The following is a 13837-nucleotide window of genomic DNA, read 5'->3' on the forward strand; positions in this document are numbered from 1 at the left end:
TAGTAATGGTTTTAGCATGGTCAAAACTGTGGCTGGTACAACTGTATGTGACCAAGTGGAGCCCTCCAAAAAGGATGTGTCTGTACAGACCCATTCCTGTTCTGTGTGTTGTTTGAGGTGTTTTTGTTTGGCTGCTTGATTTTGGGCTTTCTGCTAGTAATGGTTTTAGCATGGTCAAAACTGTGGCTGGTACAACTGTATGTGACCAAGTGGAGCCCTCCAAAAAGGATGTGTCTGTACAGACCCATTCCTGCCTGGAGTGTTTCAGCTTATCTGTGGTTTCAGTGGGTGTTATGGAGGAGGCCTGCCTATGGTGTGAGCAGGTGAATGACCTCCTTTCACTGGTAGCTGAGCTTAGGGAGGAAGTTGAATGATTAAGGAGTATCAGGGAAAGTGAAAAGGAAATAGACTGGTGGAGTTCAGCCCTTACCTCTTTAAGGGAGGCCCACCAACACTCTCAGGCAATAGAAGGGCACCTGGTAGATGAAGGGGAGTGGAAATGGGTCTCTGCTTGGGCAGGTAATAATAAAAATTCCTCCCGACCCCCACCCCTAGCCAGATGCCACTTCAGAATAGGTAGGTATGAAGCACTGGATCTAGAGAGCCAGCCAGATGATGTGGAACAAAATTATCTGCCCAGTGAGTCTCCCAGTTATGACTCATCTGTAAGACGGATCACCACCTCTAACATCAAGAAGAAAAGAAGGGTAATCATAGTGGATGATTCCCTTCTGAGGGGAACAGAGGGCCCCATATGTTGACCAGACCCATCCCACAGGGAGGTCTGCTGCCTCTCTGGGCACAAAATATCACTGAGAGACTTCCTGGGCTGATTCAGCCCTCTGATTATTACTCACTGCTGATACACCATGCTCTGAGTGATGAGATTAGAAAGAGGAGTGTCAAGGTGATTAAAAGGGACTTTAGGGCACTGGGTCAAGTGGTCGATAGGACAGTGGCACAGGCAGTGTTCTGCTCAGTCCCTTTGGTGGCAGAGAAAAATGATGAAAGAAATAGGAGAACTCACATCATTAACAAGTGGCTCAAGGGCTGGTGTCATTGGCAAAATTTTGGATTCTTTGATCATGGGGCAACTTTTCCAGCACCTGCTCTACTGGAACCAGATGGGATACATCTCTGTTAAAGGTTTTTAGCTCATGAACTGGCAGACCTTTTTGAGAGGGCTTAAACTAAGTCTGAAGGAGGAAGGGGATGCATCTGGTCTGTCTGGAAGCAGGCCCAAGGCCTGCATTAGGAGAGAAATCAGCAGCCCAGCCAAGGTGCATGTATACCAATGCACGCAGCATGGGTAACAAACCAGGAAGAGCTGGAGGCCATGGTGCAACAGAAGAACTAGGATGTAGTCGCCATCACAGAAACATGATGGGATGACTCACATAGTTGGAGCACTGCACTGGATGGCTACAAGCTCTTCAGAAGAGACAGAAAAGGGAGAAGAGGTGGAGGTGTGGCCCTTTATATGAAGGAGGCTTTTGATGCCATAGGTATTAAAACTATGAAGATGGAGTCGAATGCCTATGGGTAAGAATTAAGGGGAAGGCCGACAAGGCTGATATCATACTGGGAGTCTGTTATGGTCCACCCAGCCAGGAAGAGGTGGACAGCTTATTCTACAAGCAGCTAGATACTGTTTCAGGATCATCAGCCCTTGTTCTTCTAGGTGATTTTAACCTACCAGACATCTACTGGAAACTTAATACAGCAGAAAAGAGGCAGTCCAGGAAATTTTAAAGTGTATGGAGGACAACATTTTGTTGCAGCTGGTGGGTGAGCCTACCAGGGGAGGGACTATGTTAGATCTGCTGTTTCCAAATAGAGATGAGCTGGTGGGAGATGTAGTGGTTGGAGGCTGCTTGAGGCAGAGTGATCATGAAATTATAGAGTTGTTGATATTTGGTGTGATGAGGAGGAACACCAGTAACACTCTTACACTGGACTTCCAGAGAGCAGACTTTGGCCTACTTAGGAGACTTATTCAGAGTTCCTTGGGAAGCAGCCCTTAAAAACAAAGGAGTTCAGGAAAGGCGGGCGAGCTTCAAAACAGACATCTTGAGGGCACAGGAACAGACTGTCCCTGTGTGCCAAAAGATGAGCCGACGAGGTAAACGCCCAGCTTGGATGGGCAAGGAGGTTTTGAAGGAACTTAAGAATAAAAGGAGGATGTATCATCTTTTGAAGGAGAGTCAGGTCTCTCAGGAAATATTTAAGGGGACTGCTAGAGCATGTAGGAAAAAAATTAGGGAGGCCAAAGCTCAGTTTGAACTTAAAATGGCAACTTCTGTAAAGGATAATAAAAAATGTTTTTAGCAATATATTAGTGGTAAAAGGAAGGGTAAGACCAACCTTTGTTCTTTACTGGATGAGGGAGGGAACTTAGTAAATGCAGATGAGGAGAAGGCAGAAGTGCTTAATGCCTTCTTTGCCTCAGTCTTTAGTAGGAAGACAGCTTGTCCCCAGGACAACTGTCCTATTGGGTCGGTTGATGGTGCCAGGGAACAGAGTGGTCCCCCCATTATCCAAGAAGAGGCAGTCAGAGAACTTCTGAAATGCTTGGATATTCATAAATCCATGGGACCAGATGAGATCCATCCCAGAGTGATGAGAGAGCTGGCAGATGAGCTTGCAAAGCCACTCTCCATCATTTACCAACAGATTTGGCTAACTGGTGAGGTTCCAGATGACTGGAAGCTGGCCAATGTGACACCCATGCACAAAAAGGTTGGGAAGGAGGATCCTAGTAATTATAAATCAATCAGCCTGACCTCAGTACCTGGCAAGATAACGGAGCAATTTATACTGAGTGTCATCATGCAGCATTTAGAGGATGGCCAGGGTATCAGACCCAGTCAGCATGGGTTTAGGAGGGGTAGGTCATGTTTGACCAACCTGATCTCCTTTTATGACCAGGTGACCTGCCTGGTGGATGCAGGAAAGGCTGTGGATGTTGTCTGTTTGGACTTCAGCAAGGCCTTTGACACTGTCTCTCACAGCATACTCCTGAAAAGCTGGCAGCCCATGGCTTGGACAGGAGCACTCTTTGCTGGGTTAGCAACTGGCTGGATGGCCGGGCCCAGAGAGTGGAGATGAACAGTGCTGCATCCAGCTGGCAGCCAGTCACCAGTGGTGTCCCTCAGGGGTCTGTGCTGGGGCCAGTTCTGTTCAATATTTGTATTGATGACATGGATGATGGTATTGAGTCTTTCATTAGTAAATCTGCAGACAACACTGGGAGCATGTGTCGATCTGTTAAAGGTAGGATGGCTCTGCAGAGAGACCTGGAATGGTTGGATAGATAGGCAGAGTCTAACAGGGTGAAGTTTAATAAGTCCAAGTGTCTAGTCCTGCATTTTGGCCACAATAACCCCCTGCAGTGCTATAGGCTAGGGATGGTGTGGCTGGACAGTGCCCAGGCAGAAAGGGACCTGGAGGTACTGGTTGACAGCTGGCTGAACATAAGCCAGCAGTGCGCCCTAGTGGCCAAGGTGGCCAAGGAAATCCTGGCCTGTACCAGGAATAGCGTGGCCAGCAGGAGTAGGGAGGTCATTCTCCCCCTGTACTTGGGACTGGTGAGGCTGCACCTTGAGTACTGTGTCCAGTTCTGAGCCCCTCAGTTTAGGAAGGATATTGAGACACTTGAGTGTGTCCAGAAGAGGCTGGTGAGGGGCTTGGAACACAAGCCCTATGAGGAGTGGCTGAGGGAGCTGGGCTTGTTTAGCCTGCAGAAAAAAAAAGGACACTCAGAGGTGACCTTATCACTCTCTACAACTTCCTGAAGGGTAGTTGTAGTCAGGTGAGGGTTGGTCTCTTTCTCCAGTCAGCAACTGACAGAACAAGAGGTCACAGTCTCAAGCTGCATCAAGGGAAATATAGGTTAGATATTAGGAAAAAGTTTTTCACACAAAGGGTGATAAAGTACTGAGAGAGTGGAGATGAACAGTGCTGCATCCAGCTGGCAGCCAGTCACCAGTGGTGTCCCTCAGGGGTCTGTGCTGGGGCCAGTTCTGTTCAATATTTGTATTGATGACATGGATGATGGTATTGAGTCTTTCATTAGTAAATCTGCAGACAACACTGGGAGCATGTGTCGATCTGTTAAAGGTAGGATGGCTCTGCAGAGAGACCTGGAATGGTTGGATAGATAGGCAGAGTCTAACAGGGTGAAGTTTAATAAGTCCAAGTGTCTAGTCCTGCATTTTGGCCACAATAACCCCCTGCAGTGCTATAGGCTAGGGATGGTGTGGCTGGACAGTGCCCAGGCAGAAAGGGACCTGGAGGTACTGGTTGACAGCTGGCTGAACATAAGCCAGCAGTGCGCCCTAGTGGCCAAGGTGGCCAAGGAAATCCTGGCCTGTACCAGGAATAGCGTGGCCAGCAGGAGTAGGGAGGTCATTCTCCCCCTGTACTTGGGACTGGTGAGGCTGCACCTTGAGTACTGTGTCCAGTTCTGAGCCCCTACAATCTTGAAGGCCTCCTCCAACCTTGTGATTCTGTGATTTTGAAATCTAATCTGTTCCTACAAACATAACTGCAGTCCTGTATTCTTTCTTCACCCATATTAAGCAAAGCCAGATACCTAGATAAATCTTTGCAGATTAATGCAAAACAACCTCCCATTCTCATAGTGAAACACAAACAACTGGACTCTGTCTAGTTTTCTAGCAATTCCTGCATTCTACCTATAGTACACGATGATGGATGCACAGACTGGGGAATGGGAATCTGGAGAGCAGTGCTGAGGAAAAGAACCTTAGGGTCCTGTCGATGCCAATTTGAACATGACTCGGCAGTGACCTGGCAGCCAGGAGGGCCAACCCTAGCCTGGGTACAGGCACAGCATCACCAGCTGGGCAAGGGAGGGGATTGTCTTGCTCTGCTCGACACTGGGGCAGCCTCATCTCAAGTGCTGGGGACAGTTTTTGGTGTAAAAGAGATCTAAATCTGAAAGTGGGGATCCAAAGGAAGGGCACAAAGATGATGAAGGGCCTTGAGGAGCAGCTGTATAAGGAAGGAGCAGCTAAGGGCACTTTGTCTGTTCAACCTGGAGGAGGAGACTGAGGGGAGAGCTCACTGCAGTTACAACTTCCTTGCGAGAGGAAGAAGAGGGGCAGGCACTGATCTCTTCTCTCTGGTGACCAGTGACATCACCCTAGGGAATGGCCTGAAGTTGTGTCAGGGGAGGTTTAGGTTGGGTATTAGGAAAAGATTCTTTATCCAGAGGATCATTGGGCACTGGAAAAGCTCCCCAGGGCAGTGCTCACAGTACCAGCCTGACAGAATTCAAGAAGTGTTTGGACAGTGCTCTCAAGCACAGGGTAATTCTTGGGGTGTCCTATGTGAGCCAGGAATGGGATTTCAATGGTCCTGGTGGGTCCCTTCCAACTCAGGATATTTTATGATACTATATTAATCGTCAACACATTCCACAAGTCCATTTACCTGAATATTAAATTAAACAAGACCAAAATTTCCCTAAAATACATTTTGACAGTTATTTATTTCTTTCAGCTTGATAATTTATTGACTCAAATTTAAACTCAAATACTGTAACTAAACAAGAGCTTTCACTCTCCATTGAGTATCGCTATTCACTGGCAAATAAGAAAGCAACAGATTTCTTTCACTTTAAATTAAAAAAAAACCAAACCCATTGTCTTAGAATTCAAGGACCAAAGTTTCCTGAATTGACTTGCAACTAGAAGGATTTCACCTGGAACATGTCTGAAAGACTCAAATTTCAGAGAAGATGCCTATGCATTCAAAAACCAGAGGCAGTTAGCAAGCAGTACATGTTTTTTACTGGGTTCTTAATAATTCAAATCACCCACCTCATAAACTCACCAGGTGGCACTGCATACACATCAACCAGCAACAACTTTTGCATGACCAGAAATTCAAGATGGCTTAATAAAATACACCCTGAAGCACAAAGTATGTGCATATATTTGTAGCCTCGCATAATCATTTCTTACAATAAAGCTATTGGAAACTTCTGTCTGAAGCAAGGATAATCTGTTTGTCAACACAATTTGCAGTTTCAGGAATTAAGGAACACAAGACCAAGTAAAAGCTGCTTTAAGTGTATGCCTGTTAAACACAAACTCATACATCTTTATGTAGGAATCACGGTGTAATCATGAGGCAAATTACTCATACAAGTAAGAACTATAAAGAAGTATCTGAAAAATTGATTAATATAGTAATACATTAGGAACTCTGTAACTGTGATAAGTGTTTTAGAAATAGTGCCTTGTAAAGATGTCAGCTTATGGACTTAAATGTCTAGCTAGCATGATACTTAGGCAATTGATTTACACACACAGGATCCAATATGAGGATTTCAGTAAATCCTTTACGTCATGTTTGAAGATGATACTTAGTTAAGATCATAACAGGAGAATTATAAACTGTACATTCATCCCCATAAGAAATAAAAATGAAAATAAAGTCAAGTCCTTTGCTGGAGAGTTGTGAAACATTCTAGTCTGATTTGGAAGTGTTTCTGCTCTCCAGTATATAGTATTTGTAAAATGACTGCTATGTACCTTAAGAAAAAATAACTCTATTTGCATAACTACACTAACCCATGGACAAAGATAATCCTTTAGATATGAAGAAAGTTCAAAAACCAGAGGCAGTATGGGTCTAGGTCTGTTCAGATTATGATCCTGATGAGGAAGCGCTACTGTTTTTAGCACAAGTACTTTGCAAATCATTCTAGCCTATACGTAGCACAGGCAGAACCACTGGGCGACTTCATGGGGAAGGAAGGAGCTGGGTATGCAAGGGGTGCTTACCTACTAGAGGGCAATTGTTTGAAAAGCTGAATCACCATCAGAACACTCTCAGTTAGGACTGCACCGAGTGGTAGTGCTTCCAAGCAATTTGAACACCCAGAAGAATGCTAAAATAACTGAGCTATTCACACTGGAACCATTCTGGCAGCAATTCTAAGTAATACTTGCATAAAGAAATGCACTGTAATCTGCAATTGATGTGGCATCTTCTATTTCAAGTAAATTCACTCAAGTAAATATCCTGAAGGCATTTAACCTGAACTGTCAGCCAGAAGTTACTTAGTCCCTATGCTGTTTTCCAACTCTAATACAGTATGTAGACTTCAATAGAGAGAAAGAAAATTAGGCTGTAAAGGAACTTTTTATATGGACAGATATTCTTACAAACTTACTTTTGTGCCGTTAAATGTCAAAGGATTTTTTCTATTGTCCTCCTTTAAAGGCAAGTGTATAATCTATGTTTTGCAAAAAGAAAGGGACCGGCTAATCTAGAGCTTTTCCTCAGACTAGATGAATTTTCTTTCAGTTCTAATGTAATTTTCATGTTAAGAAAATTCTACATATATTAAATACAGCACCAAAGAATTATTTACTATGCACTCTTAATAATCCATTAAAAAAGCAATTTGCAATGATATCGCAATTTTCTTAATATTAAGAAATAATAGCAGAAAGTATGTAGTAATAATTTACTAGTTTTCATTTTGCAAAAACTAAGCATTTTTGTAAAATGAAAATTATCTTATATCCTAATTAGAAACTCACTACTTAATCCAGGCTAAAGGTAGCTAAGGATATCTCATCTTGCAAAAATGCTCCTTTGATGAGATTAATACAAACCAAAATTCTCAAATCTGGATTAATTTAAACAAGCAAAAGTATACCTATACACATTTAAAGCAGGAATTGAAATGAAGTAGAGTTAGTGCTTGTGCTTCAGATTTGGTCATAAATTCCCTTACAGAATATAGTCAGAACATGCATCACTAAATATTAGAAAACCATTTGAAAGCAGTTATCTACTTGTTAATAGGTTTCCTCCATTTTTACACACTCCTGTCCCAAAACTTGATTATCAAAAAGATGTACACACACACAGACACTCCTAGCTGGATAACAAACAGATATTTTCTAAGCTAACAAAAAGCCCAATGCTAAATTGAGGGGGTAGAGTCAGGGGGTGGCAGTGGGGGGAGGGGAAGGATTTTGCCAAATTTGCAAAATTCAAGTCACACATCTAGCACCAAAATATTAAGCCACCAAAAAGCAGAGACTGTTCTTCAACACATGGCCATACATAGTTAGCAAGTACTTAATCCAGGCTAATCAAAAGGTTTAATTTTTTTTTAATTTCAGCTTAAAGAAATGAAGCTCATTCCTGCTTTTGCTATACAAAATCTTTTTTTTTTTTCCACATTAAAAAAAGACATCTAATAAAAACAAATGAAACAACATTGCCAGTGCTCGCTGGGCAATGGCTAATCTCACTTGGATACATCCTTTAAATGAAATATTCAAGATACAAGGGCTATCCAAATTAACTTACAATGACAATTTATTATAAGAAATAGGCTAATGCATTACCATTTAGTTACAAGACTACAAATATGAGTTTGGCCCAAAGCCCACTAAAGTGAATGGAAAATCCCCCACTAGCTTCAGATGACTTGGGATCAGTCCCTATAAGAACTACAAGAAGAACATTCCATTTTAGGTGATGCAGCTACACAACAGTGGTTAATAAAGTCAGTGTGAGTTTTTAGTGGTTGGAGCTTTTTTTCAGGAAAGAGTTGTACTGGACTACTGTGAAGCAAATAGGTTTATCTGTCCAATATGTTATTAAAAAAAAAAAAAAAAGAAAAAAAAAAAGCTGAAGGTCATATAGTACCTAGGCCCTCAGGGCATCAAAAGGCTGTGAGTAGTCTCATATTATGTCACACTAATATAATAGGAAAAACCATAGCAAGAATTCTCCTTGTCTCAAGCAGTAAAGTTAATTTTTCTGCAATCTTTTACAAAGCATTTAGAGATGAACATGCTCAGCTAGCAGGCAGTCACTGCCACCAAAGCTGTCCAGCACTGTGCATTTGGGATTTGGGAGGCTGAACTTCCTGAAGGTTCCTGCCTCTGGCAGCAGGAGGGAGATTTTCAGTGACTGCTTGCATCACTCTCTACCTATGACAATGAATGTCACCTACTAATGAGAACCAAAGATGGCATTCACAAATGATGAACAACATGTTTCCTAAATTATACATCTTGGTGAAAGAGTTATTTAAAAATATATACTATTTATATGCTTAACAGAAGTAATTGAAAGAAAAAAGATTTTTCAAATAATAAAGTGGCTTATCTTTATTGTATGAAACAGCCATATCACAAAAAATGCAAAACCTCATTTGCATTTCTTATAGCAAATTTCTGTATGGGCCTTCTTCCACATCAAATTACTTGCAGGTTTGTACATCTTCAATTCAGTTTCCACTCCTTCAAAAATGTAATGTTTACCATTTTTTCTGAATTCAAATATTGCACAAAAAGCAAAGGAAATTGGCTAATGGACTATACAAGAATAAGCTATTAAAACTGGCTGTGTAAAGTAAGGAAAAAAAATGAGAAAAAATATTTTTGTCTCTAGTCACTGCTTGTTTCTTGAACCAATAAAAGACATAGAATTTCTGATAAATTCTGATATTTAATTTGAGGGAACTGACTGAAGTACTAGACTGCATTTTCTTCTGATAGCCAAAGTCTTGTATCATGCAAAGTGTAAAAATTAAACTGGATAGAAAAAGCTGCAAGGTATTCTAACATTCAAATAACAAAAGAACAAATATTGGACTCACTGTCATTTGAATTATTACATCAGAAACTAAATTTTAAATGTATAATTTATTTTATGCCAACCAGAATCTACATCTTAAATCTACATTACCTCACTATCAAGTTGCAGCTGATAATTAACATTTAAAAAAACATGGAGATAACTAGATGCAAAGAAAAGGCTATGCAGACATTAAATTCAAGTTAAGATCTCTGTTTCTTAGAGACAATTAATAATAGGGTTAAATCACAAGTTTAGCTTCCAGAGTCAGAGAAACAATAGCATTACTCCCAAACCTTAAAAAAAAAAAAACACAAAAGACCAAGGATTTAAATGCAGAGAATATTTTTTTCATTACCACCATTACCATAATAGAAAACATATTTGTGAATGTACAGAAAAACAGAATTTTAATCCAGTATACTTACATTATTGCATTCTCCCAGGAAATATAGTGCAAATCCATCAGCTTTTGTAGCTGTCAAAGCAATAACAAAAGAAATAATTGTACTCACAGGGATAAATCAAATGTGTACAACATCTTTGAGGTGAAACCACAGATTCAATTCCACTTAGGACAAACATCTACCATTCAAAATGTTAAGGTCTTCTGCTATATTCCCTAAAACTTCCAAGAGTCTATAAAGTTAGAGGTTCTTGCTTTCTTCATTGCCATTTACAGCATTTTAAAAGATAATTAGAAACAACTTCTTCATATATCTATACTCCAAGGCCTAATATCTGTAAAAGCAAGTTAAGTCATGCAATAGAAGTAACACAAATAAGTGCATTTACAATATAATCCGTCAGATATCACTACAATTTCTATGAGTAAAATAAATGCCAATTGTAAATGTTAAGATATATTTGTCCTTGGCTTAAGAGAGAAAATCATGGGAAAATGAGGAGTTACAAATACTCCTATAAAAATGTGTTTCCAAACAAACTGCTTCTATTTTCTGCGCTTAGCCCATATTAAAAATAGTGACACTCACCAGAAAGTTTATGCTTTATAGATTTCTGCCAGGTTCAAAGTGTTGTATGAAACAGGGTAAAGTCAAGTTCCTTAAACTCTCAAAAGCTTAGAGTCAACCAACGATCATAACTTATCCTCAAAATCAGAACAATATATAACAGAAAATGTTTTTCATCCTGCTTTACACAACAGGCTTGGATCATGTGTCTTTCCAAAAGTTAATAAACATTCTAAAAAGAGAGTAAAAAGACATATCTGGTAACTATTGTTTTATTAATGAACTAAAAAGTCTTTTTAGTACATTTCAGGGGAAGAAATTTTACTTGTGTGCAATCAAATCAAATGGCTTTCTTAATTTCTTTGACAAAAGGAAAAAAGTTCCACTGTGTAGTCACTTGCTTGTTGTCAACTGTGCAGCATTATTAAGAGTTGAGAGCACAGTAATTTGCATTCTGATTTTAAATCCTTCAGCTGTAGTACCTACATATATTGTCCTACAAAGCAAATGAGTCCTGTAAAGGAAATAATATAGTAAAAAACCTCCCTTCCGCTATACAAAAGAAAAAAAAAAAAGTAAATACACAAGCACTCTGTATGGTCCAGTCTCACTTGCTGTTTGTTAACTAAATTGATTTGCTGTGAGTTAGACATTAATATCCAAATAATAGCCTAAGCAAAATCAGCAGATTTTGCAGAGAAAAGGTTATTTTAAAACATCATCTATATAAACCAGAACGATTACTCATCATTACAAAATTATGAAGTAGCTGGGACAGTAAAACGTTTCTAAAGAGCTGGCTTAATCTACTGTGACACTTCCTATTGAAGTCTGAGTACATCCACTCAGGCTAAAAAGAAGCCAAATTACACTTATATTGTTATTGAGAGTGTTTTGTTTATTTTTAACTTTTGATCATATGCAGTATTTTCTTACCACAAAAGGTACTTACATCAGATAGAAAAAAATAGCTAAACAACCGAGTTTGAGATCACACAAAAGATATACCTTCTTCCAGTGACATTTCAATTGTTTCAAAAGGAGTTTAAGTATGAGTGATATTACTGATTGATTTTTTTTTTCGTACTTTCACTACTGAAATTGCAACACCATCATAACCAGAAGAGTTGATTCTTTGGTTCATTTAACATGAGACTCTAATATCACAATTGGATATGCAACTCTTTCCAAAGATGAAATTCACTTAAGGGCAGCTAGGGATTCACTGAGGGACAGAAGATGAAGTTCACACTGAGAGAATATCCAATGGGAACACTGTTGCCCCTAAGTACCTGTCTTTATTAATTAAACCACGCAAGAAATGTGCTGTGCACTGATGCTGAGTTACAGCTCAGAGACATCTGAATCTCCTTCTTACCTATTTTAATGATGCTGCTCAGTTCATACAGAAGCAGTTGGTTATCTCCTCCTGTATCCAGGCGCTGCTCTATGTAGCTGTTTAATTCATACACTACACCTTGCATATTCGTATCCTGGTACTATGGAAGCAAAGATGAGAAGAACATTTTAGAATAACTGAGATGCATTTTGCAGGTTAGAAACATACAAATTCATTAAAAATAATATGTTAAGATTTCAGTACTGAGCCAAGTAGAGCTGTCCTAATCCAGCTGCCTGAAGAGCAAGAACACTGCTAAGCAAGAGGCACAGCACTCCACCCTCTGTTCATTAGACTTTTGTTCAAAGCACATTGAGAACATCACTGAACAATTAATAATCACCTAAACTGAGCCAGGGTCATGGATAATGTCTAAAGAAAATGAGAGAGATAGTAATTATCAAGTAAGCACACTGTCACCATTGAGTCAAGATGACACAGACTCCAAAATCAGAAGGCTAACTCATTTTGTTAGGAAACCCATTCCTTTTTATACTCTAGTTCGCTACAGGTGGACCTGATTGGTCCTTCAATCAAAACACAATCACCATTGGTTAATTAAGAAATCACCCATCTGTAAACAACCTTATGGGCAAAACAGCTTATCACAAAAGATCTGCGGATTATTTACAATTCTTTCTCTCCAGCTCCCTCAGACCAATTCATGGGAAAGCTTATCTAGCTTTCTCTCTCTCTGACCAGACTGTTACATCCAAGTAGACTTCAACTCCTTCCTTTCAAGCTCCTAGCCCACCAGGAAAGGAAGCAAGCAACTGCCTTAGCTAGCATCTTCCACCTCAGATTCATGTGCCAAATGACAGAACTGTGCCAAGCACCAGAACTTTCAGGTGGTGGTAGCTCAGGAAGCTCTGCCTTTCAAATACAGAAGCAATTAACATCAATCAAGTGAAGGACAAAAATCACAAGTCAAAATCATGCTAGCCACTGTGGCTTCATAGGCATTTGTTTCAAGTGATGGTGGCAGACACAAATCAAATCTGTTGGCAGATTACAAATCAGTTAGGATATTTAGATAGGAGCCATGGGGTGCTGATTGCTGGTATGATGGAACAGCATGGTATGGTTAAAATCTCACAGGAAAGGAAATGCAACCTCCCTTCAGGGGTCCAGCTGCATTTGTTTATCCATTTCCCAAGTTATGAAGGGCTGTTAAAAACAGCACTAAATGTGTATGTGTAGCATGACAGCATCACAAACAATCATTTCACAGGAAGCAATACTTGGCACTAAGTAAAGATTTATTACCCTGCCCAAAACTGGCAATGTGGAAACTAAATAAAGTAATATGGTCAGTTACTTACTGAACTCCATGATGCAGTAAATTACATTGCTTAAACTAAAAATTAAGCTGGCGATATTTAGACAAATTAATTTTTCTTGAAAGAGTAAGGCTTAGTCTTCTGCTCATTCATACTTCAGAGCCAAATTTACTATAGATCAGACTAACTACAGTGGAAAATACCATAAATGTTCAGAGTATCACAGTCTAGCCCACTACCACTCCAGTGTTTATGTGCATATGTGTAACTGCTCAATGTCTTCCTAAATCTTCTCTGCCTGTAAATATGGGTAAACCTCTACATGTGATACTTACTGATGGATTAAGCACATACACGATATATTTCATTATATTCCCTCTCTTATTTCCATGCATACACACACTATGCCAGGAATACAGAGCATGTAAAGATATATATTTAGGATATATTTTGATGCTTCATGTAAAAAAAAACTAAAAAAGCTACACAAAAAAAAAAAAAAAAAAAAAAAAAAGGGTTTTTGGGAAAATAAAAATTCCCCCTTT

The 13837-nt window shown here is 39.8% G+C and overlaps 1 protein-coding gene across 1 annotated transcript in view; it reads right to left on the reverse strand.

Annotated features, from left to right (window-relative positions):
• Positions 1-13837, reverse strand: part of PDE10A (phosphodiesterase 10A) — a 172899-nt gene that overhangs the window by 49109 nt on the left and 109953 nt on the right. The window contains exons 4-5 of the mRNA XM_041398164.1: positions 11992-12112; positions 10068-10117 (exon numbers count right to left, since the gene is read on the reverse strand). Of these exons, the coding sequence (XP_041254098.1) occupies positions 10068-10117; positions 11992-12112 (171 nt within the window). The remainder of the gene's footprint in view (positions 1-10067; positions 10118-11991; positions 12113-13837) is intronic.

The sequence above is a fragment of the Onychostruthus taczanowskii genome, unplaced genomic scaffold (genome assembly GCF_017590055.1).
Source record: "Onychostruthus taczanowskii isolate IOZ18803 unplaced genomic scaffold, ASM1759005v1 scaffold141, whole genome shotgun sequence".
In the NCBI taxonomy this organism is placed as follows: Eukaryota; Metazoa; Chordata; class Aves; order Passeriformes; family Passeridae; genus Onychostruthus; species Onychostruthus taczanowskii.